Genomic DNA, 25,197 nt, shown 5'->3' on the forward strand with positions numbered 1-25,197 from the left:
AAAAAATGGAAACCTTTTATATATAAGAGGTATGTCTTTTTTTGAATTGTGGTAAAATACAAATAACAAAATTTACCGTCTTAACCGCTTTTAAGTGTACAGTTCAAAAGTATTAAGTACACATTGTTGTGTAACTATCACTACCATCCATCTCCAGAATTCTTTTCATTTTGTATAACTGAAACTCTATACCCATCAAACACTGCCACCCCATTCTCCCCTCCCCCAGCCCCTGGAAACCACCATTCTACTTTCTGTCTCTATAAATTTGACTGCTCTAGTGACCTCATATAAATGGAATCATACAGTATTTGTCCTTTTGTGACTGGCTCATTTCGCTTAGCGTAATGTCCTCAATCTTTGGTATATCTTTACATAATATCAGACTATATAAAATCACCTAGTTCCATATATAAATTTATTCTTTATACAGAGTCTCTGTGTGCCTGTGTGTTTTCACTTTATCTCTAGGCTACTGAATGTCATTTACTGCTATAACTGTTTATTCCAATAGTTGATTTGTATTTCATAACTAAACCAAATAATATTTTTAAAACCAAGCGTCTTAAAGTCTAAGATATCACTTAAAATTACATTTAGAATTTGAACTTAAGATATATGCAGGACAATTACCATTTTCTAATATGTTATGTATAATAGAGGAAATAAAGTACAGTAGGAAACCCAGCTTTACACACACAAGCCTGGTGACGTTGGCCAAACTAACCTTTGAGACTCTTTTTTTCTCATGTATAAAATGTTGATAGTAATACACATCTCAGAGTGTTCTAGGAAAGATTTAATCAACTATTAGGTTGAAAGTATTTTGTAAACTGAAAGTTGAATACAAATAATCACTTTTATTATCATTATTATACCAAGTAGATAGTCACATTAAATGGAATAGGAGTTAGGAAATCCAGCATTTCTCTTATCTTTTATGTCTAATTAAATATTAATCAAAAGCAAATGCAAGTTCAATTTATCTTACCCACTTAGAGAACATTTGCAGCATAAAAATAAATTGTGACTGTAATTAAATTATAACAATTTCATTAATTTTGATAAAGGATCATAAGATCAATATTATAGAATTATTATAGTTAGGGAAGAAGAATATTTTACTTTCCTAGGACGGAAAAATGATTCAATATCTTTAAAAAATAATCCCATTAAAACCATTTTGAAATTAGAATATCATATAAATTGTAGAGATGTCAAACCACTTTTTAAAGTAAATGTCACTATTTTAAAATATATAGATCTGGAAATTAAACAATTCATCTTATGTTGTCCCATTAGGACATAAATCTGCTGGCTTATACAGCAAGCCCTTACTAAAAAAGAAATGGCAGAAGAGTATTCTCTCACTTTCTAAAAGGTGGTACTAAGGGAGGATTATGTAACCCAAGAGTTACAACCAAAGTGATTGAGAAAATAATAAAATTGTGCGAAATTACTTGAGGAATGTGGTAAGGATAGAAGGCACGAACTACCAGGTGTTGAATGCCCTCAACTGCCAGGAACTGTGCTCTGTGCTGTCTCATAATTGATCTCATTTAACCATCAACTCACCCTTAAAAGTAATCAATTTCATCCCCATTTTATAAAAGAGAAAACTGAAATCTAGATAGTAGTATGTTCTAAGGCACAAAGATAAAGCAGTAGCCAACTCATAATTCAATTCAGCTCTGACTCCAAAGCCCATGTACATTTTAAACTTTTACTCTCTCCACCACCCAAGTAGACCGTTGAGTGATTTATTCTTTGATTTACTACCAGACTCCACTGATTAATTATATGATAGTCATATTTTCTTCTGTAAATTCTTACCATAAACTTTCACTTTTTATTTCTGGATCCAGTGACATTACTATTCCTGGGCTGAGAAAAGTAAAAAAGATTCTGGAATATCATAATTGACCTATGAAAACATTGAATGTGGATTTTGTAGGGTAAAGGTCATGATGAATTTATAAATATACTTATGAAATATACATGTGTAAATATAAGAATTTAAATTTTTATATTTGCTCAAATGATAGTCATAGAAGGGTGACAATTATTATATTCTTTAAAAAGAAAGATAATTTACTTGTATTAAGCTAGATTCACATTTCTTGTGGCAAAATCATTCACAAGAAAAGTATAAACTCTGACATACTGCTTTAAAGCCACTTTTCATTCATATGTGATATAATTCATTTAAAAAAAACATATTAGAAGTGTTTATGTGCCAGAATCTATGATAGATACTAGTTCTACAGTGATAAAAGTCATGGTCCTAGACCTTAATGAGTTTAAAGTCTATTGGGAAAAGAAACGTGCAAACAAGTTAGAACAATATAATTCATTGCTATGATGAAAGTACAAATTATAATGAGGGCATAGGAGAAAGAGCATAAAATCTTCCCAGAGATGGTATCACAGAGGAGGAAGCCTTTGAGCTGAAACTTAAGGAATCAGTAGAAGTGAAGATGGTAGGGTAAACTAAATCCTCTGCAACCCAATGGGGATGTGATGGCAATTAAATAAACTGTTATTTGTAAATTGCTGGGAACAATGCCTGGCACATAGCCGGTAATATATGTGTGTCTTCATTAGATAAGTAAAATGAGCAGATATGGAAACATATGCTCCTGTTTCTCAAACACCTGTAAGTACTGATTTACTTAATAAGAGTTTATAAATACTAAGCTCAACTAGAAACCAAGGAAAGCTAATTCTCAGGTCACAGTAATAAAGAGGAAATTCATGGTCAGAGCAGAGAGTGGGAGCTAAGCCAAGGTACTTATGGGGAAATCAGGATCCCATAGAGGTTAGAGGCCGGGACTTTAATATAGTTTAGGCACTGAGATTCCACGCTGTAGCCTAGTGTGCATGAAATGCCTGGACTGAGATACCTTATAAATCCTGGCCCCTCATGAAACAGGTATCTCAAAAAATTTGCCTAATAGCCCAAGGATGCTGCAAGACAGATTAGTATCTTGGGCCATAGGTTGGAAAAGTTACCCACAAGAAATCATGAACGACAAGCCTTTGCTTGGCTGAAGTAGGTGGACTAAGTCCACACAACCTCACTGCACAGGAGCTCCAGGCTGGGAAACTAACATAAAAAACTGCACCAAAGTCCATTAAACCGACAGGTAAATAAAAAAAAGAGTAACTACATTGAAGAAATCGTCCCAGTACCCATGGCATAAAAACACCTATGGAAAACAATTCTTGCTGAAGATGAGCTTACTAGAAGAAGAAGAAGAAGACAAATGGATAAGGAATTGAACTACCACGGAGAAGAATTAGCAGCCACTACAAGTTACTCCCTAAAACTCTAAGTAGAGCAAAGTGAAGAGGTTTTTAAAACAGATATGAATAAAATGCTCAAAGAGGAAAAAAATTTGAATGCAAAGGTAAGGCAAAGACAAGATAGTATGAAAACAGCAGATTTGGGAAATAACAAAATACAAATTCTAGAAATGAGAGATCAAGTAATTAAAATAAAATCAGTGGCAGCCAGAACTTGGTTTCTTATACCATTCTCCAATCAAAGGAGTCAGGATTCCTTGGAGAAATGGCTCCTTCTAGGACTGAGGCAGGAAATGCAGAAGATGAATTGAAGCATCTTGTAGCGCCAGTAAGAAGTGCTCAAAAATCAAAACAATGAGGGTGTGACAAAAGGACACAGGAGCCAACTGAAAGAGCTCCCAATGGCCAAAGGTGGACAATTTAAGCAAAAAAAAAAAAAAAAAAACTTAATGTAGTATTAGATTGTAATCCAAAGTTGGTTGGTATCAAATCTCCATGATTTTTAGATTTTATCAGATACATTTTAAAAAGTGACGAGTTTTATTTCAAAATGACAATGTTTATAATATGGCAGAAATTACATCTTTTGGAAACACTTAAATTTATGATAAAACATTTAGATGTTAACTTAAAAATGTGTAGTGGGTACATAATTTCTGAAAACTCTTTTAGGACAGCCATGAAGCTGCTCTAGGTTTCCATTCTACCAAGTTTTAGCGTGTACAGGTTTCAGATATGAACATAGTCAGCTACCAACCCCGCCAATGGACATCTCCAAGTGCTTGCGCTGATTTGTGATTCCATGAGCAGTGTAAGAGTTTGTCTTTCCTCACATTTTTACCAGTATTTGGCACTGTCAGACTTTATGATTTTTTTCATTCTGATGAGTGTTATGTTGTGGTATTTTACTTTTCATTTCCCTGATAACTAGTGTGGTTAAGGATCCTTCATATTTTTATTTTGTTATTAAAGTTGCTTCTTCTGTGAATTGACTCTTCATCTCCTTTGGTTCTTTAATTACTTTTTAAAATGGATTTGTAAGGATTAAAATATATATATTCTGAATATTTACCTTTTTCCTATTATATTTCTATTAATTTTTAATGTTTATATACTCAAATCTATTAATCATTTATTTTATTATATCTGGATTTTAAGCCATAATTTAAAAGACTTTCCCTCCAGAAAGAGGAAGCTGTCAGCCACATTTTTTGTGTGGCTTTATCTTTTATGTTTAGATTTCTGATCCATTTAGAGTCTATTCTTGTATGAAGTATAAGGTCTGAGGTCTGGGTCTAATTTTATCTTTTCCAACTGGCCAACCAGAGGTGCCAGCAATTAGACTGTTTATTAAAAACTCTACCTCTGCCGCTACAATCTGAAGTACAACCTTTATCATGTATTAAATTTCCCCATGCATGTGGGTCTATTTCTGCACTTTCCACTCTATTCCATTAGTCTGTCTATTCAGGTGCCAGTACCAACTTTGTTAATTAAATAGGCTTTAGGAAATTTGTATATGTCTGGTAGGACTAGTCACACACACACACACACACACACACACACACACACACACACAAACATACTCTTGTAGCTTATCTCTTTGAACATTTTTCTGTCTATTCTTGCTTGTTTTTCCTCGCATATGAACTTGAGTGTTAACTTGTCTAGTCAAGAAAAGCTTATTCTTTTATTAGGATTGTGTTAAATTTATAAATTAACTTAGGGAAAACTGGCATCATTACAGTGTTCGTCATTTACCTAACATCATGGGATGTCTTTCCATTTGTTAAAATCTATTTTTATGCCTTTCAGGAGTACTTAAAAGTTTTTCACATTTCTTATTAAGTGTATCCATAAGCATTTTAGCTCATCTTCTTTGTCGATCTCATAAATGGGGTTTTACTCTACCATTATATCCCCTAACTAGTTATTGTTTTGGATATGAAGACTATTGATTTCTCTGTATTAGTTTTATATCAACTACCTTACTGAACCTTTTATTGTTTGAGTCAGGTTGCTCACTGGTTCACCAGGGTTTTTCAGGTGTACTGTCCGTCTCATCTGCAAATAGATATTCTCTTATACCTTATTTCCTGCTCTCTTGCTCTGACTGATTTCTCCTATCTAATTGCATTTCCCAATATCTTCAGTGTAGTGTTAGAATGTAATGAAGATTGTATGCATCCTTGCCTTTTCCCAATCTGAATGGAAATGCCCCTGGTGTTTCTCCCTTAAATAAGATGATGTGAATGTGTGTTTTATAAAGAAAGTAAATATCAATTTCTATTTCGTGTTGAACGGGTGTTGAATTTTGTCAAAGGTTTTTTAGCATTTATGGAGATAGTCATATATATGTCCCTTAGATATATTAATAAAGTGTATCGTATTAGTGGGTTTTCTAACACTGAATATTCCTGGAATAAATTCTACTTGGTCATGGTATATTGTTTTCTTAAAATGATGGTCGATTCTATTTACTAATGTTTTATCTAGAACCTTCACATTTATATACATTAGTGATATTGGTCTGTAATTTTCTTTTTCTTTTCTGTGTGCTACCTTTGTAAATGTTATTCATGCCTTAAGAATTAGAAAGATTTCTCTCATTTTCAATATTCTGGAATAATTTGTGGACAATTGGGACACTCTGGTCGCTAAAGGTTTGGTAGAATTCTCCCTGGAATCATATGGGCCTGGTGAATTTTTTTAAGATAGGTCTTTAATAGTTCACTTCTTTTAAAGAAATTTATCTACTTAAACTTTCTACCTTTAATAGGGGCAATTTTGATCAACTGTATTTCCCTAGGAAATGATTCATTTAATCTTGGTTTTCAAATATATTTGTGAGAGTGACGTCAGCATCATGGCGGAGTGAGCTTTCCCGTGAATTCTTCCCCCACAAGATACAACAAAAGCAACAGCCACAGACCAACAACGGAATCCCAGACAGTGAAAACCTAGAGAGGAGGGATCCACACTGCCGCACATCTGAGAGCGGAGCGTGCTGGGCCCCCGGAGGAAGTGGGGAGAGGTAAGGAGAACTCCGCTCCCTCCCCATCAGATCAGCGATCCCGGTCCGTGCGGCTCCCAGAGAGGGGGGAGGGGCGGCCCTCGGCGGGGAAACTGTAGCTCTTCGGACTCTCTCAGCCAGTGGGAAACTCCCGCACAGAGGACTCAGAGGAGCCACAGGGCTACCATCAACATCTGAGCACCCCAGAGAGTGGATAAAGAGGGGCAAACGAGAAACCTCCCACGTCAGGGACCCAGAGGGCAAAAGAGAGAGCTCCCCCCTCCCTGCAACCCGGAGTCTGCAGCTTGACCAGACCTAGCGATCCGAGGCAGACCTGAACAAACTGGACTGGACCCGTGGATCGCAGTGGGGAAAAAACAAAACAAAACAAAACTGCGGATCGCAGCAGAAAAACTGGGGCAGAGCGCAGGGGGCTTAGACTACACAGCCCTTTACCACCAGACAGTGGCGGCAGGTGGAAATTGCAACCAGAGACTTCCAGGATGAGGAAAATCAAAACCAACACAGGAACCACAATGCAAAAATATATGAAATCACCAGACCAGAAACAAAATGACAAGCACCCAGAAATCAACCCCGAAGACACAGAAATCCATAAACTAAATGACAGAGATTTCAAAATAGCTATCATAAAAACACTCAACGAAATACGAGACAACACAGACAAACAATTCAATGAGATTAGGAGTTTCTTCACAAAAGAGATTGAAATCATAAAGAAAAACCAATCAGTGCTGATGGAGATGAAGAACACAATGGAGGAGATAAAGGAGAATCTGGAGTCTTTAAAGAACAGAGCTGACAATATGGAGGAAAGAATTAGTACTTTAGAGGATAGGAATACAGATATACTCCAGATGGAAGAAGAGAGAGAACTAAGACTAAAAAGAAATGAAGAAAGACTCCGAGAAATATCTGACTCTATTAGAAAATGTAACATAAGAATTATAGGTATTCCTGAGGGAGAGGAGAGGGAAAGAGGAACAGAGAGCCTATTCAAGGAAATAATAGCTGAAAATTTCCCAAATCTGGGGAAGGAGCAGGAAATACCAGTAAGCGAAGCCAACAGGACGCCTATATATATTAACAGACAAAGGCCTTCACCACGACACCTAGTGGTAAGGCTAGCCAGGGTCAACGACAAAGAAACAATATTAAGGGCAGCTAGACAAAAACAAAAAATAACGTACAAAGGAACTCCCATCAGGCTCTCAGCGGATTTCTCAACAGAAACTTTTCAGGCTAGAAGAGACTGGAATGATATATTCAAAATACTAAAAGACAAAAACTTTCAGCCAAGAATACTCTATCCAGCAAAAATATCCTTCAAATATGATGGAGAAATAGTAACTCTCCCAGATAAACAAAAGCTAAGGGAGTTCATGGCCACGAGACCCCCACTACAAGAAATACTCAAGAAGGCCCTCAGGCCTGAAAACAAGAAGAGAAAGGGAACACAAAGCTTGGAGGAAGAAGAAAAGTAGGTAGACAAAATCAGAGAAATAGTAGATCTTTACCGGAATAGGTTAGCAACCACTTAAATACTAAACTCAAAGATCAAAGGAAGAAATTCACCAAAAATAAATTTAACCTCATCACTGTAAACACACAGCCACAACACAAGATAGAATAAGGTATAACAAGAGCAACTTAGAAGGGGAAGAGGAAAGTGACTGAATTGACTTAGTATAAGGAAATAGGAGGCTATCAGATAATGGACTATCTCATACACAAGATTTTTTGCCCAAACCTCAAGGTAACCACTAAACAAATAATCAAATTAAAACCACATATGATAAACAAAGAGAAAACTAGAAGAATCATAAGACAGAACAACCAAACTGAATTGGCAGTCCAAAACAAATGGGACAAGAAACAAAGGAAATGCAAAAGAACCAGAAAATAAGTGACAAAACAGTAACATTCAGCCCTCATATTTCAATAATTACCCTAAATGTAAATGGATTGAACTCTCCAATCAAAAGATACAGAGTGGCAGGATGGATTAAAAAGCAAGACCCAACAATATGCTGCCTTCAGGAAACACATCTTAGCACTAAAGACAAGCACAGGCTCACAGTGAAAGGATGGAAGACAATACTCCAAGCTAATGGCAAACAAAAGAAAGCAGGTGTTGCCATACTCATATCAGACAAAGTAGACTTCAAGATAAAACAGGTTAAGAAAGACAAAGAAGGGAAATATATAATGATAAAAGGGACACTCCATCAAGAAGACATATCACTTATAAATATATATGCACCCAACATAGGAGCACCAATGTACATAAAACAACTATTAACAAACCTAAAAGGAGAAATCAACAACAACACAATAATAGTAGGGGATCTTAACACCCCACTTACAGCAATGGATAGATCATCCAGACAAAAAGTTAATAAAGAAATATTAGACTTAAATGAAAAACTGGACGAGATGGACCTAGTAGACATATACAGAGCACTCCACCCAAAAACAGCTGACTACACATTCTTCTCAAGCGCGCATGGAACATTCTCTAGGATAGACCATATGTTGGGAAACAAAGCAAGCCTCATTAAATTCAAATATATTTGTAAGGTGGTCTGAGGTAGTCTCTTGGGGATTTTTTAACTTTCTCTGTTTCAGTGTTTTTTGAAACAACTCACTGATAAAAATCGATATCCATAAATGCATGATTAAAAGTAAAGCACTGAATTGATCTAACACCCTTTGCATAATCACATTCCTCATTCCAAGTATTTACTTTTCATTTATCACAGGTTGCTATCTCCAGTCGATTTAACATAAACAATGAAAGCAATTTAATGCCTTCTGGTAATTGACAATTTATGATATGGCTTGTTTTCCTTAATTCTAGAAATTCCAAGAAAAAGGAAAGAAAATCATAAAATGTCAAAAGGAAAAAATAGTAAATTTAGTCAATTCAACAACTGAGAGCAGTTTGAAGAGTTGAAAATTTAATCCAATAATAGAATAGCAAAGGCAATACCCGTACAAGAATTTATTGATGACATCTCCAGCTCCTGAGCTGTAAAGTGCTATTAAGTCAGGAATGTGAAATACGTGATGTAAGAAATGAATATTCCAAATGTAAACATAAGTTGTCCTTCTAGGAAAGGTTTACAAATATATTGGTTCTAATTTTTTTCTTAGCTAAAAGGAATCTTTTTAAGATTTAAGTTTTATTCTTAACAAATAGAAACTTAATTCTTTTTAAGAATGACAGATAAGGGGCCAGCCTGGTGGCGTAGTGGTTAAGTTCGGGTGTTCCGCTTTGGCAGCCTGGGGTTCGCAGTTTTGGATCCTCAGTGTGGACCTACATACCACTCATCAAGCTATGCTGTGGTGGCATCCCACATGCAAAATAGAGGAGGATGGGCATGGATGTTAGCTCAGGGCCAATCTTCCTCAGCAAGAAAAATAAAAGGAACGACAGATAAGACACAAAATACTAAACAAAGGTCCTAAAACAGAGGTTTTAAGGATAACCTCAACTGTATAGTCCACTGACTTCTGTGGTAATCAAAAGTCTTAGGCTCCTGTGAAAAATCAAGTCAAGCACAGATGGTTTAAGCCTAGCTATCTTATCCAAGTGACATTAGTTATCCTGTAATGCAACATAATCTTTCACAATTTGCAATGACATTCCACTCCCTTCTCCATTTCAGAGATTATTAGTATTTATTCTGTGAAGTACAGCCTTAATGAGTTTAGAAGATGATTTTATATTTTTCATGAATTAAGCAAATCATACATATTTTCAAAGCAGAAGCAAACTTTTCAGAAATAATAAAATCACCGAGTGATTTAGATGATTGTGGGATGGTGCCAGCATTAAGGATGAGCCCTACTTAAGATTAGGTCACGTTTTAGAAGATACGTTCTATGGAACCGTATGGTTTTTCTTCTAAGTTGTAATGATAGACAATTCAATTCAAATGAGTATAGTTGAAGTCAGTAAGGATGCACATGAGAAGAAATAAAGGGCAATAATATTAATATCAATGTGTCAAACTATATCTACATTTAAAAGTATGTTTTCTATAAATTCAAGTGAAATACTTGAATTTTTGAACCCTTATAAATCATAAATCATAATGAATATCATAAAAGAATATGATAAATGAATATGTAACTACTATTAAAAATATAGACATTTATAGTATAAATATAAGTACATCTATAAAATGTCTTTGCATAGTTCATTAATAAACCAAAATACAAGCTTTTTAAGCTTTTATGTAGCAAAGCACAAGCTTTTATGGACGAAAAACATTAGGTATAGCAATGAGAATATAAAAATAAACCCATATCCAGATCTCCATAAATATAAATATTATGCCTGGATGGTGGTCAAGTCTGATGAGCAGTGGATTGCCGAAAACCATAAATGCTTCACTTGTTAATCATACATTTATAGATATTTTATCTTGGAAGTATTTGATCAACTTGAAATTTAATCTATCCTTGTGGTATTCTGTGAAAATAAACCGTTAGGAACTTGAGTATATTAGAAAACGCTACTTGGTTGTTAAGAAGGGAGTGAGTTCTTTCAAAAACACTTTTATTTTTCATATTTAGGTCTTTAATCCAACTAGAATTCGTTTTTCATGTGGGGTGTAAACTAGGCAAATAATTTTATATTCTTTTCCAAATGGATAACCAGTTGTCTCAAAAGTCAATCCATTCCTTGCTTATTTGTAATGCTACTTTTGTCATATACAAAAGTATTTTTAATGTGCTATCTATTCTAGTCCACTGTCCTATTATTTTCTTCCTAAACCAAAATTTCCCTAATAGCTGTACAATATATCTTGGTATCTGCTAGGGCGAGTTCCTCCACCATGTCTTGTTCAGAATTGTCTTTGTATTTTTAGACTTTCATTTTTCCATATGACTTTTATAAATAGTTTGTCAGGTTTAATGAAAAATTCTATTGGATTTTTAGTTGGAATTGCATTAAATTTGGGGGAGAATTCAAAGTTTTATAGTAATGAATTAATTCTCTCATCCATAAATATGGTTTAGCTTCTCTATTCACATAGCACTTCCTTTATACTCTGCAGTAATATTTTTTGATATTCTCTATTGAGTCTTGGCCTATGATTATTGGAATTCATTACTAGATTGCTCATAGTTCTTAATTCTATTGAGAATGAGTTCTTTTTCTGTTACATTTTCAAAGTGATTATCATTGATTTTTGCATGATATTCTTAAGCTAGCGACTTTGCTGAACCCTTTTATTAGTTCTAATATTTTGACTGTAAAACCTATTGGATTTTCTATAAAGGTGGTGATACTATATTTAAAAAGTCATCCTTTTTAATTATTATGCTTCTCATATTCTTGTTTGATTGCTTTGGCTAGGACCTCCAGTAAATGTCAAAAAGTAAGAGTAATGATAGACATCTGTATCAACTTCCTGATGTTGAGAAATGCTTCTAAAGTCTCCAAATTAAGTGATGTCTGCTATAGGTTTTGGTAAATGTCTATTATCAAGTTAGGAAAGTTCCATTTTAGTCTAAGTTCCCAACTGTCTGTTTTCTAGTCTTTGAAACAGAGTGTGTAAGAGCAACTGACGGTTTGGTGTAAACTCATCTGTGAAATGAAGCACTCATTCTGTGTTTTGGGGAAGATGGATTTTTTTTCATTACCAATTTAATTTCTTTGATGAAGTTCCTCTCTTCAAGTTTTCTATTTCTTAAGTCCATTTTGATTCTTTATTTCTTGCTGGAAACTTTTTCTTGTCACTTGAGATTTCAAAATAATGGGCATAGAGTTATTCCCAAATTTTTATGTTGAAAGTAAGTTCTCTTTTGCTTTTTTCTTTAATATTTTTTTTATTGCAGTAACATTGGTTTATAGCATTATAGAAATTTCAGGTGTACATCATTATACTTCAATTTCTGCATATATTACATCATGTTCACCACCCAAAGACTAATTACATTCCATCACCACACACGTACCTAATCATCCCTCTCACCCTCCTTCATCCCCCCTTCTCCTCTGGTAACCACCAAGCCAATCTCTGTCTCTATGTGTTTGTTGTTGTTTTTATCTTCTACTTATGAGTGAGATTACATGGTATTTGACCTTCTCCCTCTGACTTATTTTGCTTAGCATAATTTCCTCAGTGCCCATCCATGTTGTCACAAATGGCTGGATTTCATCATTTCTTGTGGCTGAGTAGTATTCCATTGTGTATATATACCACAGCTTCTTTATCCTTTCATCCCTTGATGGGTACTTAGGTTGCTTCCAAGTCTTGGCTATTGTGAATAATGCTGCAGTGAACACAGGGATGCGTGTATCTTTACACATGCATGTTTTCATGTTCTTTGGATCAACACCCAGCAGTGAAATAGCTGGATCATATGGTAGTTCATACTGTTTTCCATAGTGGCTGCACCATTTTTGCATTTCCACCAGCAGTGTATGAGAGTTCTTTTCTCTCCACATCCTCTCCAACACTTGTTATTTCCTGTCTTGTTAATTATAGCCATTCTGATGGATGTGAGGTGATATCTCATTGTAGTTTTGATTTCATTTCCCTGATAATTAGTGATGTTGAACATCTTTTCATGTGCCTGTTGGCCATCTGTATATCTTCTTTGGAGAAATGTCTATTCAGATCTTTTGCCCATCTTTTAATTGGGTTGTTAGTTTTTTGTTGTTGAGATGTATGAGTTCTTAAATATTTTAGATATTAACCCCTTATCAGACATTTGATTTGCAAATATCTTCTCCCAGTTGTTAGGTTGTCTTTTCATTTTGTTGACGGTTTCCTTTGCCATGCAGATGCTTTTTAGTTTGATGTAGTCCCATTTGTTTATTTTTTCTATTGTTTCCCTTGCCTGGTCAGACATGGTGCTTGAAAATATGTTGCTAAGACCAGTGTTGAAGAGCATACTGCCTATGTTTTCTTCTAGATGTTTCATGGTTTCAGGTCTCATATTCAAGTCTTTAATCCATTTTGAGTTAATTTTTGTGTAAGGTGTAAAATAATGGTCTACTTTCATCCTTTTGCATGTGGCTGTCCAGTTTTCCCAAGGCCATTTATTGAAGAGACTTTCCTTTCTCCATTGTATGTTCTTGGCTCTCTTGTTGAAAATTAGCTGTCCGTAGATGTGTGGGTTTCTTTTGCTTTAATGCAAGGTTTACATATATATATGTGACTATTAGGCCAATCTTATGAATTACATTGTTAGTATCTTCTATATATTTATTATATTTGTCTTCTGTACCTATCAGTTTCTCTGTGAGGTTTATTAAAACTCCCACTATACTTTTTGTATTGTTGATTTTTTATTTTGCAGTAATTTTTAGATGCATACAAGTCCATGCTAACTAATCTTGTGAATTGTTCCTTTTAATCATTATGTCATTGTCCCTATTTTGTCTGATATTAATATTGCTGTACCTGGTTCTACTTTCTTTTGCACTTATCTACCTTTTCCCAACATTTTTGCAGCATTATGTTTCAGTTATTTCTCTAGGGGTTAAATTTCTTCATTTGAGATTTTCTTTTAATCCCCCGCAATAAAGTTCCTAGCTTTTAATAGGTAAATTTAACCATTTGTATTTATTATGATCACTGACTTATTATGTCACATCAAATAGTGACATATTTCTATTATCTTGTGTTATGTTTTATTTACTGTGCTTTTTCTTTTCACTTTTTCTCCTTTCTGGCCTTTTACTGGATTGGTAATCTTTTCCTTATTCTCTCCACCAATATTTCCCTCTAATGGTTCTATTTTTTTTCTTTTAATGATCATTCTTTATTTTCTATACATATGGAGATACATTAACACTTTCTAAGTCTAAGTCATCATCATTCTCTTCCCAAATAATACCAAAAAATTTAGAAAGTTATTTTCATCCAAACTTCCCTTTCCATGTTGTTTTATTTCAACTTTGCTTTGACTCATCTCCCTGCTTTAATTTTTTCGGGCCATACATATTTAGCTTAACCAACACATTTTAGTGACTTTTCTGATGTTCACCAATGCTTCTTGCTTCTTCTGGTTTTAATTTCTATAAGTACTTTTTTCAGCGAGGATCTGTAAACTTTTTCCCTCTAGACCTGAAATGTCGAGTTCCTTCATAGTTGAATGATACTTAAGCTGGAACACATTTCCAGGCTGACAATTTTACATCAGCATTTTTAAGATATTACTCATTACTTTTGGTTCTTTGTAAGCAGTCTGATTTTCATTCAGAATACTTTTAAGACTGTGTCATTAATATGAAAGTTTTGCATTTTCACCACAAAGTATTTGGATGTCGGATATGTTTTCATTCATATTTGGGTACTGGTGTACTTCATTAATTTTAGGATCTCATGCTATTTTTAAATTCTGGAAAATTATTAGCCATTACCTCTTCATATCTGTTTCTTCTTCATTCTGTAGATGACAGGGGTTCTGAACTTATGGTCTGTGGATCCCTTGGGGGTCCAAGAATAGAATTTAGTGGATTAATGATTTTGAATGTGAAAAGGAAAGTCTTCATTTTCACTGACCTCTACTTGAAATTTTGCATTCCTCAACTGTAAATGATAGGCAACAAACCACAGTAATATTAGCAGTTCCTTTGACTTGTTCACCTATAGAAGTCACTGATATTTTCATATCATATAACAGTTACAGCAAGTATCTCAAAATACTTTTCATGCTCTTCACTGCTTTGAAATTACAGTAGTTGTAAGACCTAGAACTAGATGTTATTTAATGCATTACTACATAAGCTCATAAATTACTATATCACACATTTAAAGATATTTTTACACTTGTATTTAAAAGTTACTAGTTTCATTTGAAATTCTTTGTGCTTTATTTTGTGCATTTAAAAACGTTCAACTCATAGACTTCACCAGCGTGCCAAATGGTCCTTGGCATGAAGGGAGGTTAAGAACCTTTGTGCAAGTCCCTGCTCTGTGACTCTTGTCCTCTACCTTGGAAGTTCCCTTTTCATCCTCCTTGCCTCTTGTATTTCAGATTTTGCATTGATTTCCCACTGAATTACCAAATCTACATTCCAATGTCCTATTCTCTTTTCACATGTGTCATGTCTACTATTTAGTCCCCCAGAAGAGTTGATTTTATTTCTTGAATTTCCACTTACCTGGTTTTTAAATCTTTCTTTTCTGTTCTGGCCTTATTCCATGGGCATTATTGATTTATCTCTTTGAATGTTCTAAACTTAATTGTGTTTTAGTCCCTTTCTGACTGCTCTATTATCTCTAGTTCCTCATATTGATAGATTTTTCTCATGTGGTTTGAAAATTTTGTCGCAGAGCTCCTCCTCTTTGCCTCTTTGTCTGGGAGACTGTCTTGTATTTGCCTTAACTGTCAGTTTCACAGTCCCTTCTGCCAGGGCCCTGCAGGGGTCACTGTTCTGACACTTGCTTTCGTATGTATTTCTCAGCTTGGGGCTTATATAAAGCCTGAAGAGTAGATTTGGGTTCTGCACTAACGCATGATTTATGACTGTTTCCACTCACATCACAGAATGAGCAGCCTGCTCTAGGGCTGTGACCATGTTGTGGTTCAACCTCTATCTGTATGCCCAGAACCCATTTCCACCCAACCCCCGACCCCCTGCCATGGCCACAACTCCTTCCCTATAGAGATTTAAAATAGCAACCCTTAGGGCATATGTCTGCCCTTTACCTACTTGGGCTCCAGCACGGGGGTCAGCTCCCACTCATCCCTCTGGCTATCAGTTCCTTCTGTTCCTGGCACCTTGAAAATGCCCTTTCTTTTTTTTGTTTTTATGCCTCATATGTGTTTTAATGTTTTTGATTATATTTTATCCAGCATTTATATGTAATTGTGGGAGCGGGGAGAGCTCTGCCTCTGCTCGTCTGTCTTGACTAGACTTTTTAGAGTGATATTATTGAAACAAAAATTGAACCTTGTCATTCCTCTGCTCCAGTCCTTTAAGCTGCTTGAATGTTAGGTTTCTAAGGGCAGGAGACTTGTCCACCTAGTTTGCCACCATTTCCCTACAAACCTAGAAGAGCACATACCAGACACATCATAAATAGGTGTTCAATGAATAAATACATACTTCCAACCACTTTCAGATGGAAGACCATGCAGCTAACATAGTCCAGTAGTCAGCATGGTCTAGTGGTTGACATGGTCTCGTGGTAGACATAGTCTAGCAGGCATTGCATGATCTGCCCAGTGCTGCCTCTCGGCTAGGTTTTCTTATCATAATTGTATTTATGCTTCCTGGTGTGGGAGATCAAGATTTGGCCACCCTGAAATATATCTCTTTACCTTGATTGTTTTCTCTGAAGGACATTTGACCTCCCCCACTAACTGCCTAAAGAATTTGACATGGTGGCTCCTTCCTGGAACAGATCTTCTATCATGATGGCTGTAATGATAATGTAAAATAGATGTTACAATGGGAGGGCCACCAAGCCCCTTTTATCAAAAACTCTATCTCTCCCTGACCACATTATCTATAGATGACGCTGAAAAGAATTGTCTTCTTGCCCTCTGAAGTCCCAGACTACTACCCACCCCCAACACCTTCCTTGCCTTTAGCTACAATACTTAAGCAAGCAGCTTAGACAAAGGGACGTGTTGCTCATTTCTGAGTTTCTCCCATGTATACATGTTATTAAACTTGGTATTATTTTCTCCTGCTAATCTGTCTTGTTAATTATTTGGCCAGCCATAAGAACCTTAGGGGAAAGGGCAGAGGGGGATTCTCCCTCTTCCCCCACACTGGTCTCTCAACTTTTTTACAAAATTTGGGCTTAATCTAAACCTGAAAGAGCTTAAAATTGAAATATTACACATAGTTTTCAGTAACTTTTCCCTTTTTTTTGAATGACACTAACATGACATGAGCAATAAATGTTAAGATCATACATGATTGATTGACTAGTCATATTCTATAAGCTCAATTAAAAATTAATGTGGGCAAAGCTTTGGGAAGTTCCTGAATTCTATTTATCTTTATTTAAAAAGGAACACAATTTAAAACTCACCTGCTTTAGCAACCAAATTATCTTAATTGTATTTTTATAACATGAATCATGTGTGTATGCATGTGCGTGTGTCTATATCTGACTACTGTTCAGTGTTCATGGAAACGTATATTTCAGAGCATTCTAATTGCAGCCTTTTTGGTAAAATGTGTCTTAACCTATGCTGAACTGAAATATTTCATCTCCAAGGCTAGAAATGATGCAAAGGGGAAGAAGTTTGCTCTTCTGGAAGCATCATATTATAACATGGTTAAAAACTAGTAATTGAGGTCATTTTGTTGTTGGACAACGGATCCTTGAAACCGACTCACCTTCACCTTAGGTTGTTCAAGATCACAGATGGTTTGCCTGAAATGGGCCAGACCTCTACAAGTTGCTTGCAGGTCCTCCTCCCTCCCATTCCCCTCCCCTGTTCTTTCTATCAATCCAGGCAGGAAAAATGTAGGCAACTAGCAGAGGTTGAAATGGCAAAATGGGCAGGCAACCAGCCAGACTAAGCTCATCTAGATATTTCAAGGTGTTTCCCCATAATCTAAGCCCAACAGAATTTGACCAATAAATTCCATAAATGTCTCTAAGTGTTTTCTCGTACTTAAAGTAAGATTTCAAAATGTGGAAAAGATCAAATTTTACATACTGAGATGTACATAGGAAAATGAAACTTTGTTTTCTATGACAGTGGTAGATGAAAACTTTGCCAATTAAAGGTAGCAATCCATTTGATTTAAAAGTGTATCAAATAAATATTCTATTCAATTGCAAATTGAACTCAATTCAAATACAAATTCATTGTTAGAGTACTTCTCTCTTCTTAAACCATTTCCGCCCCCCTTTCTCTTTTGTACCCACCTCCACTCTAATCTTACCCTACAGTGGGAGGATTATAGATCTTTTTCTATCCTGTTCTCCCTCTAATTGATATTGAAACATTCCAATCAAATCAGCCTTTCAAACTTTTGGATTGAGTTGGGTTGGAGCAGCTGAAAACCTTTCAAATGATCACGTTGTGACATCTGGTGGAAATTCAGTCTTTTCCAGGCAGAGGCAAATAAGAGAATGTTTCTGATCCATATATTCTTAGTTCTGAATCTATGTTTGAGTTAATCACAAGGAGATTCTGATAAATTTTACAAAAACAAAGCCAGCTGAGGCCAATCTCCATCCTATCAACTCCCTCAGTTCAATATTTTTCCAAAAGAAATCTTTGCATCTGCCCTGTAATCTTCCTAAATTAAAAAAAAGAAAATGCAAACAAAGCCTAAAGGCCCAACTTGCGTTCTATGTTATGAACATAAAGCAAATGAATGTGTTTCCCTTAAATTTATCCTTTTCCCAAGCAAGTTTGTGTTTTAACTAAAATTAAATAGTTTGACAAAGTTACTTACAAACAGCGTTTTCTTCTGCTGTGGTATGCCAGAGTGCTCAACCATGCCATCTGAAACTACTGCATAGGGTTGGCTGTATAATGCCTTTATCTGTTTTTGGAGGATACTAATTTCATAGACTCTCACTGATGAGAAGTTAATTTCTTTACTGCACATTATTTCTGGATTTGTCAATGAATGATATACAACATATTAGCATTCAAGAATGATGTGAAGATATTATATACCTTATTCATTATATTTTCTATGCTAAGCCGTTGGCTGAGGGATCTCTGGGGTGGCTTTTTCTAATACTATTTTTTTCTTGGTTTCTTTCCCTCATTTCAGATTAGAATCCCCCACGCGGAGTCTAAGCATGGACGCCCCAAAGGGCGTTCATGTTAAAGCTCATGCTGGGACAATCGAGGCCCTTTCTCAAATGGATATCATTTTTCATAGTAGTGATGGAACGGTGAGTTCAGCAGATCAAGCTCCTATTGCATGTCTTGATGAGGCTCAGGTCCATTATGGTAGCAGGATATTCAATTTGTGGTCGTTTCTAAAGAAATGTTATGAAAGGCGTAGAGTAGCAAATTTGAAAGGAAGGCAAAAGACAATTTAGCATTGAAAGAAGGGCCAAGAAACGTTAAAATAATTCTATATTGAATCCAGACAGCTTTGACTGGTATTTGTGCTATCAAGTCTCTTGTTATTTTCAGCTTTGAAAAAATACTGCCACCTTGCAGAGCTTCCAGAGAATATCAATTCTGCCATTTCCTAGTGACTCAACTTCTCTCAATACGGCTGTCACTAGGAGTTACCTGTAAATGGCAACCAGCATCTGTTATTGCATAGAGCTCGGTGCTTGCTCATACCAAATTATGTTTAAATGAAAATTAAATATGAAAAATAAGAGCTTTAAAAGTCAACTACAATAAGGATAAAATCTGGAACAAGTCCAGAAATAAAACGTCACTGAGATAAGTCAAAGTCATAATGAGGAAATAGAGCGCACGCTTCTCAATATTAATTGTTCTGATGCTAGATCAATTCACTAATTACCTATTTGAATTCAGGGAAGTTAACAGGCCTCTCTGGGCCTATCTTCTCATTTGTGAAATAGGGGAAATAATATTTGCTTAACTGTATCACAGAGTCATGAGACAGCAATGTGCTAATATGAGTGACAACATTTTGAAATTATATTAATTTAATGTTGAGAGGAAGGTGCAGTTGAGGCATCAAGTGGAGACTATGAGAGGCAGCTGCTGAGTGCACACAGGACCCATCCGATGGCCGCTCGGAATGGAAAAGTCGTCTGGCGAAGGCCCTCCAAGTTATAACTTAAAAAGTCATGATGCCAGAAGCAGATAAATGCAAAACTGGAAATCAAGAATCTTGGAATCTCACTACTAAATCATAATGTTACTACATACTTAAAATGTATTACCTTGAAAAATTGATCCTGATTTTAATTTTGAAATCATATTACTAATTTTCGTGAATTAGGTGTCATCTTTACAAGCAGCACATAACCTGACTCATAGTTAAAGCTGATATCCCTTATTACTGGGAGCTAGTCCAATGTGAAGAGATGCCTGGTGTCCCACAAAATATCCTCCCATGAAGGCAAATACAGACCAGCAAGGAGCGGTATGTGGATACCAGTGACTAGAGTTTGCTGGGAGAGCTGGAAAAAAATAACAACTAGAAAAAATTGACCAATTAATCAGAAGAAAGTAGAGAAGCCAACAAGCTAGGGACAAGGAAGTACCCATGGAACCCAAAGCATTGGAGGCTAACCTCATTAGGTTCTGCTTTTAAAATAATGATACCCATTTGACTTCTTTCACTCTAACAGTGTCCCAGACCGCAAGGATAAAGCTTTGCTTGTAATGCCACTCATAGAGCTCCACTCACTGCTCCACATGGCAGCGGTCAGCGTCCCGAGAGGGAGTACAGACTGCAAACATCAGTTTATTAACAGATTGGAGTTCATGGATGAGAGCTACGTAAAATAAAGGATCTAATTTTGTTGGCAAGGGAGAACGTTATGCCTACCCTCAACATACTTTAATTCCTTCCAACAAGTGAGCGCTCTAGAATGGGTATGGTTTGCCTGCTCAGTGCAATAATTCTTATTACCTTAAGGTATCCAAAAGATTTCTACATCTCAATCAATGGCCATTTGTTTGCATTTCAGTTTAGCTAAACTATGATAAGAACAAAAAATCCAGTAGCTTCCATTTATTTTAGTTGGCTTTAGTCTGTGTGTCTACTGCACTTCCACATCTAATAGAAGGCAGCAGAGTTTCAAATAATATTTTAAAAGTTAGAGAAATGGTTGCTAGCTAATAGGATGAATTTAATTGCCTCTCAAAGGAAAATAAAATCAGGAGAAATTGCAACATTCACAGGTAAAAATTATTAAGATGAATCTATTTCTATGGCTTGTACTTTATCCTAGTGGGGAGAAGACAATTTAGCATAAAGTCAAGGTGGATTACAAGCTAAATGGGAATTAGCAAAAGAATCCTATTATTTTGTCAAATAATTCTGAAAGGTATTTTTAGGAGTGTAGCATCTTAAATTTCCCTAGCTCAACTAGCACAATGGGTAACAGAAAATACGACTTCCCTTCAATTTGGAGAAGGAATTATTAAGCCCCTACCTGAATGTAAAATAGAAATAGGCTTTAAAAGAATCAGATAATTAAGACTTAAGTAAAGCCAGGTGCCTATTTCATTTTCTATGCAGAGAAAAAACTAATTTGTTTAGAACATTTGGAGAAGATGAATTTCATGCTTATCGTGTTCGTTCCCCCTTTACCACTGTCTCTTTCATTGTCTCCCAAGCAGCTGGCGCTTGATGCTGAAACTGTGTGTTTACCCAAGTTGGTTCAGGGGACTGGGGGTCCCGCTGTCAGCTCACAAAGACTCTATGAAATTTGTGTGTGTCCAGACGGGAAGCTTTACCTGTCTGTGGCTGGCACGGGTACCACGTGCCATGAAAACAGCCACGTCTGTCTCTAAGCCACCTGCACCTCCCACGGAGCACCTGCCTCATTTCCGTGAGCTTTAAATGCTGACCTCAAGCCTTCACACTTAGAGCAATTGGACATCCTGTAAAACTGAGACAGCAGATGGGAAGCAGAAAGACACACTTTCAAAAGGAACTCAGAAAGAAAAATGTACCAGTGAAAGTGTTCAAATGAAACTATGTGATCTCAAAATGGCATGTGGATATTAGACACAACAGTCAAAGAAATATCAAAAGAATGTGATTATTCCACTGGATTAACCTCCACCAGACCATTGTGACTTTCCTTTTCCTTTCTTGTACATGTCAATCTACAATGAACTATTGAATTGCTATGTGGAATTAATTTATGATGCTCAACTGTGGATATCTAACTCCCCATAAAAATGGCAGTGGTCAATCGTAAAATGCCCAAAGGTCTATGAGGTATTTCCATTATATCGCTCAAACCTATAAGCCCTCTCTTCATTTAAATGCAAAGTGTGTCAGGTTTCACAGGAAAAGCTTCAGGTTTTGAAGGGACTTTGAGATTTTCAATATGTAGTAACAGGAATAAATTATACAAAATTATGAAATTATTCATGCTTTCCTTATATAGTCAATGAGCAATAAAAATCAACCTACATTTTTCACAAACTTCACAGTTTGGGTGTCTTACTTTCCTTAATCCTCACAACTCTTTGAGGTGGATATTACTTTTCCCCAAGTTCCTGGTGATAAACAAAGGTTCAAATAGGAGAGTCAGACAGTGTCTACTGAAGTTAAACTCAAATGTGATCCTACATTGGAACAGCTGTCTTCACTGAAAAACCTTGACATGTTGTCTCATTCCATCGAAAACACCAATCTACATGATAACTGTGTAGATGGGATAATACTCATTTGACAAGTGAAGAAACTAAAGTCTGAAGGGGTTTTGTCATCCACCGAGATCAAACAGCGAGTAGGTGGTGGGACTCCTAACTGGCCAGCCTGTGTACTTACCTCTACACAGCAGATAAAAGACTGGACAGAACTTCATAGAATCAGATGCTCAGTTTGTGAAAATGTTTATACCAAGTGGTTGTGCAAGTTGCTATATTAATCGTATAGGACACACTAAACCTATGAAAACAGGTTAGTTTTGTGTAAGCCACTCACTTTGTAAAATGCCCTTCATCACAAAGAGCCGTGGGTTTTGTTTTACCAGTTGTAATTAGAATTCTCAAACAGCACAAGATGTAGTGGGACCAACAGCATTGCCACTTACCAACTATAGGATTTATAACTATAAACACAAGTTAAATTTAATTTCTACAGTCTCAGAACAGAGTAGAAAAGTGAACTCTATTTCTAATGCTTTTTTTTTTTTTTTTTTTGTGAGGGACATCAGCCCTGAGCTAACATCTGTGCTAATCCTCCTCTTTTTGCTGAGGAAGACCAGCTCTGAGCTAACATCTATTGCCAATCCTCCTCCTTTTTTTCTTCCCCAAAGCCCCAGTAGATAGTTGTATGTCATAGTTGCACATCCTTCTAGTTGCTGTATGTGGGACGCAGCCTCAGCACGGCCGGAGAAGCGGTGCGTCGGTGCGCTCCCGGGATCCGAACCCGGGCCGCCAGTAGCGGAGCGTGTGCACTTAACCTCTAATGCCATTTTAACAAGGCATTCCTTTAACAGTGTAGCCCGCTTATAACAACTCCTCAATTTTTAAATTGCTAGTATGCATGAACACTTGAAATTACAAAATATACAGTGCTTCCTAAGCAGTTAAGAGCAAACTCAACTCAGAATATAATGCTACTAAAGTTTCACAGGGGGTTAAGTTGTTTTCAGATTATAAATTGGCATTCACCTTTTCCATTTAGTTAAGTCCTGATTTTTTTTTTTCCCTGTGAGGAAGATTAGCCCTGAGGTAACATCCGCTGCCAAGCCTCCTCTTTTTGCTGAGGAAGATCGGCCCTGGGCTAACAACCGTGCCCATCTTCCTCCACTTTATATGGGACGCCGCCACAGCACGGCTTGACAAGCGGTGCATAGCTCCGCGCCCAGGATCCAAACCTGCAAACCCCAGGCTGCTGAAGTGGAGCGCGTGAACCTAACCACTATGGCACCCGGCTGGCCCCAAGTCCTGATGTTTAAAATCGATGTCTGCTTTCTTGCTACGACATTCCTATTGTCATAGTAAATAGTTTGCCATTTTTTTTTTGTCATACTTACTCTCTTGTTCCATGTTTGTGCCAAACAAATGTCTTCAAGTCTGGTTGACAAAGCACAGGATCACCATGGAAAATTTCTAAATTAGCCTGGTTCTCATAGTACATGTCAAAAAAAAAAAAAAAAATGGTGCTTAGATGATAAAATGAGGTCAAGAGAAAGAATCAAGGAGAAAGTATGGAGAATAGAACCTTTTGAATAAAGGTGTAAATTAGATTTTTTTGCTTCTTTGCTATATGGAATCATCATGAAAGAAGTTGTTATGGATAACTGCATTCACCAGTGTGATGATAAGGAATTTATCCTTGGCTAGAATCAAAACTTTTAGTTAGGCTGTATTCTAAAATGTATTACATAAACCTGTCTTAAATACATTATACAATGTAGTTTCAATTTTCATTAGAGGTCTAAGGTCATGATTATGAACATACCTAATGAGGTATAAACACTGATACTCCTAAATATTAAGTGGTTATAGACCATTGAGTGTTGATATTTTAGTGACTTCAAAAAATAGCCCTTATTTCTTTTCCAATTTCCAAACTGAGAAGTAAACATGAGCCGAAAAGATGATGATCAAAATATCGGCTTTAATAGTAAAGAAGTACGATTTGCAGCAAAATGGACTTCCTAAGACTCGACAGCTGAATAAAACACGAAGCTCTCCCACCTCGAGCAGAACTGTAGGTACCCAACTCCGTAGCTCACTTCGTGGAGGGGGGTGGACAGAGCCCCTGTTCTGAAGGCAGCCACACCCAAAGTGCAAGGAAGGGGTGAGCTACACACGCTCAGTTCCTCCCCCGCTCTCCCCCGCAGGTCCCTCTCTACTCCTCTGGGGAACAGTGGAGGAGGGCGGAAGCTATTCTTCTCAAAGGACAGAAGTCCTCATGCTAAGGCTGTTAGGCTGTGTCTGAGTTACATAGTTTTTTGTCCCCTTCCTTCCCTGATTTAAAACATTGCTTCTTACTTCTTAGCAGTCTTCTCCATATTTTAAATTCCACTTCCAATGTGCTATGGTTTGGAAACCAAATAAATTTTGCATCAAGTATAAACAAGCAGGTGGAACAAGAGGATCTAAGGGCACTGCTTAGTAAAAAGTGAATTTTTAACTGAATAGACAGTGCAACTTCAATTCTGTCTTCTTAGAGACGTGGACTTTGTATTTAGAGTAAATGAGGGTACTTCCTGAGCCCCTAATCAACTATAAGAGAAAGAAGCATACGTTTTAAACACATAATTTTT

General features: G+C 36.3%; 1 protein-coding gene across 1 annotated transcript in view; it reads left to right on the forward strand.

Moving 5' to 3' along the window:
- SGCG (sarcoglycan gamma) overlaps nucleotides 1-22,387 on the forward strand; it is an 86,657-nt gene extending 64,270 nt beyond the window's left edge. Inside the window, exons 7-8 of the mRNA XM_058547843.1 lie at nucleotides 19,071-19,194; nucleotides 21,581-22,387. Coding sequence (XP_058403826.1) covers nucleotides 19,071-19,194; nucleotides 21,581-21,754 — 298 coding nt within the window. The 3' untranslated portion in view covers nucleotides 21,755-22,387. The remainder of the gene's footprint in view (nucleotides 1-19,070; nucleotides 19,195-21,580) is intronic.
- The last annotated feature ends 2,810 nt before the right edge of the window (nucleotides 22,388-25,197 follow it).

This window comes from Diceros bicornis, chromosome 9 (genome assembly GCF_020826845.1).
Source record: "Diceros bicornis minor isolate mBicDic1 chromosome 9, mDicBic1.mat.cur, whole genome shotgun sequence".
In the NCBI taxonomy this organism is placed as follows: Eukaryota; Metazoa; Chordata; class Mammalia; order Perissodactyla; family Rhinocerotidae; genus Diceros; species Diceros bicornis.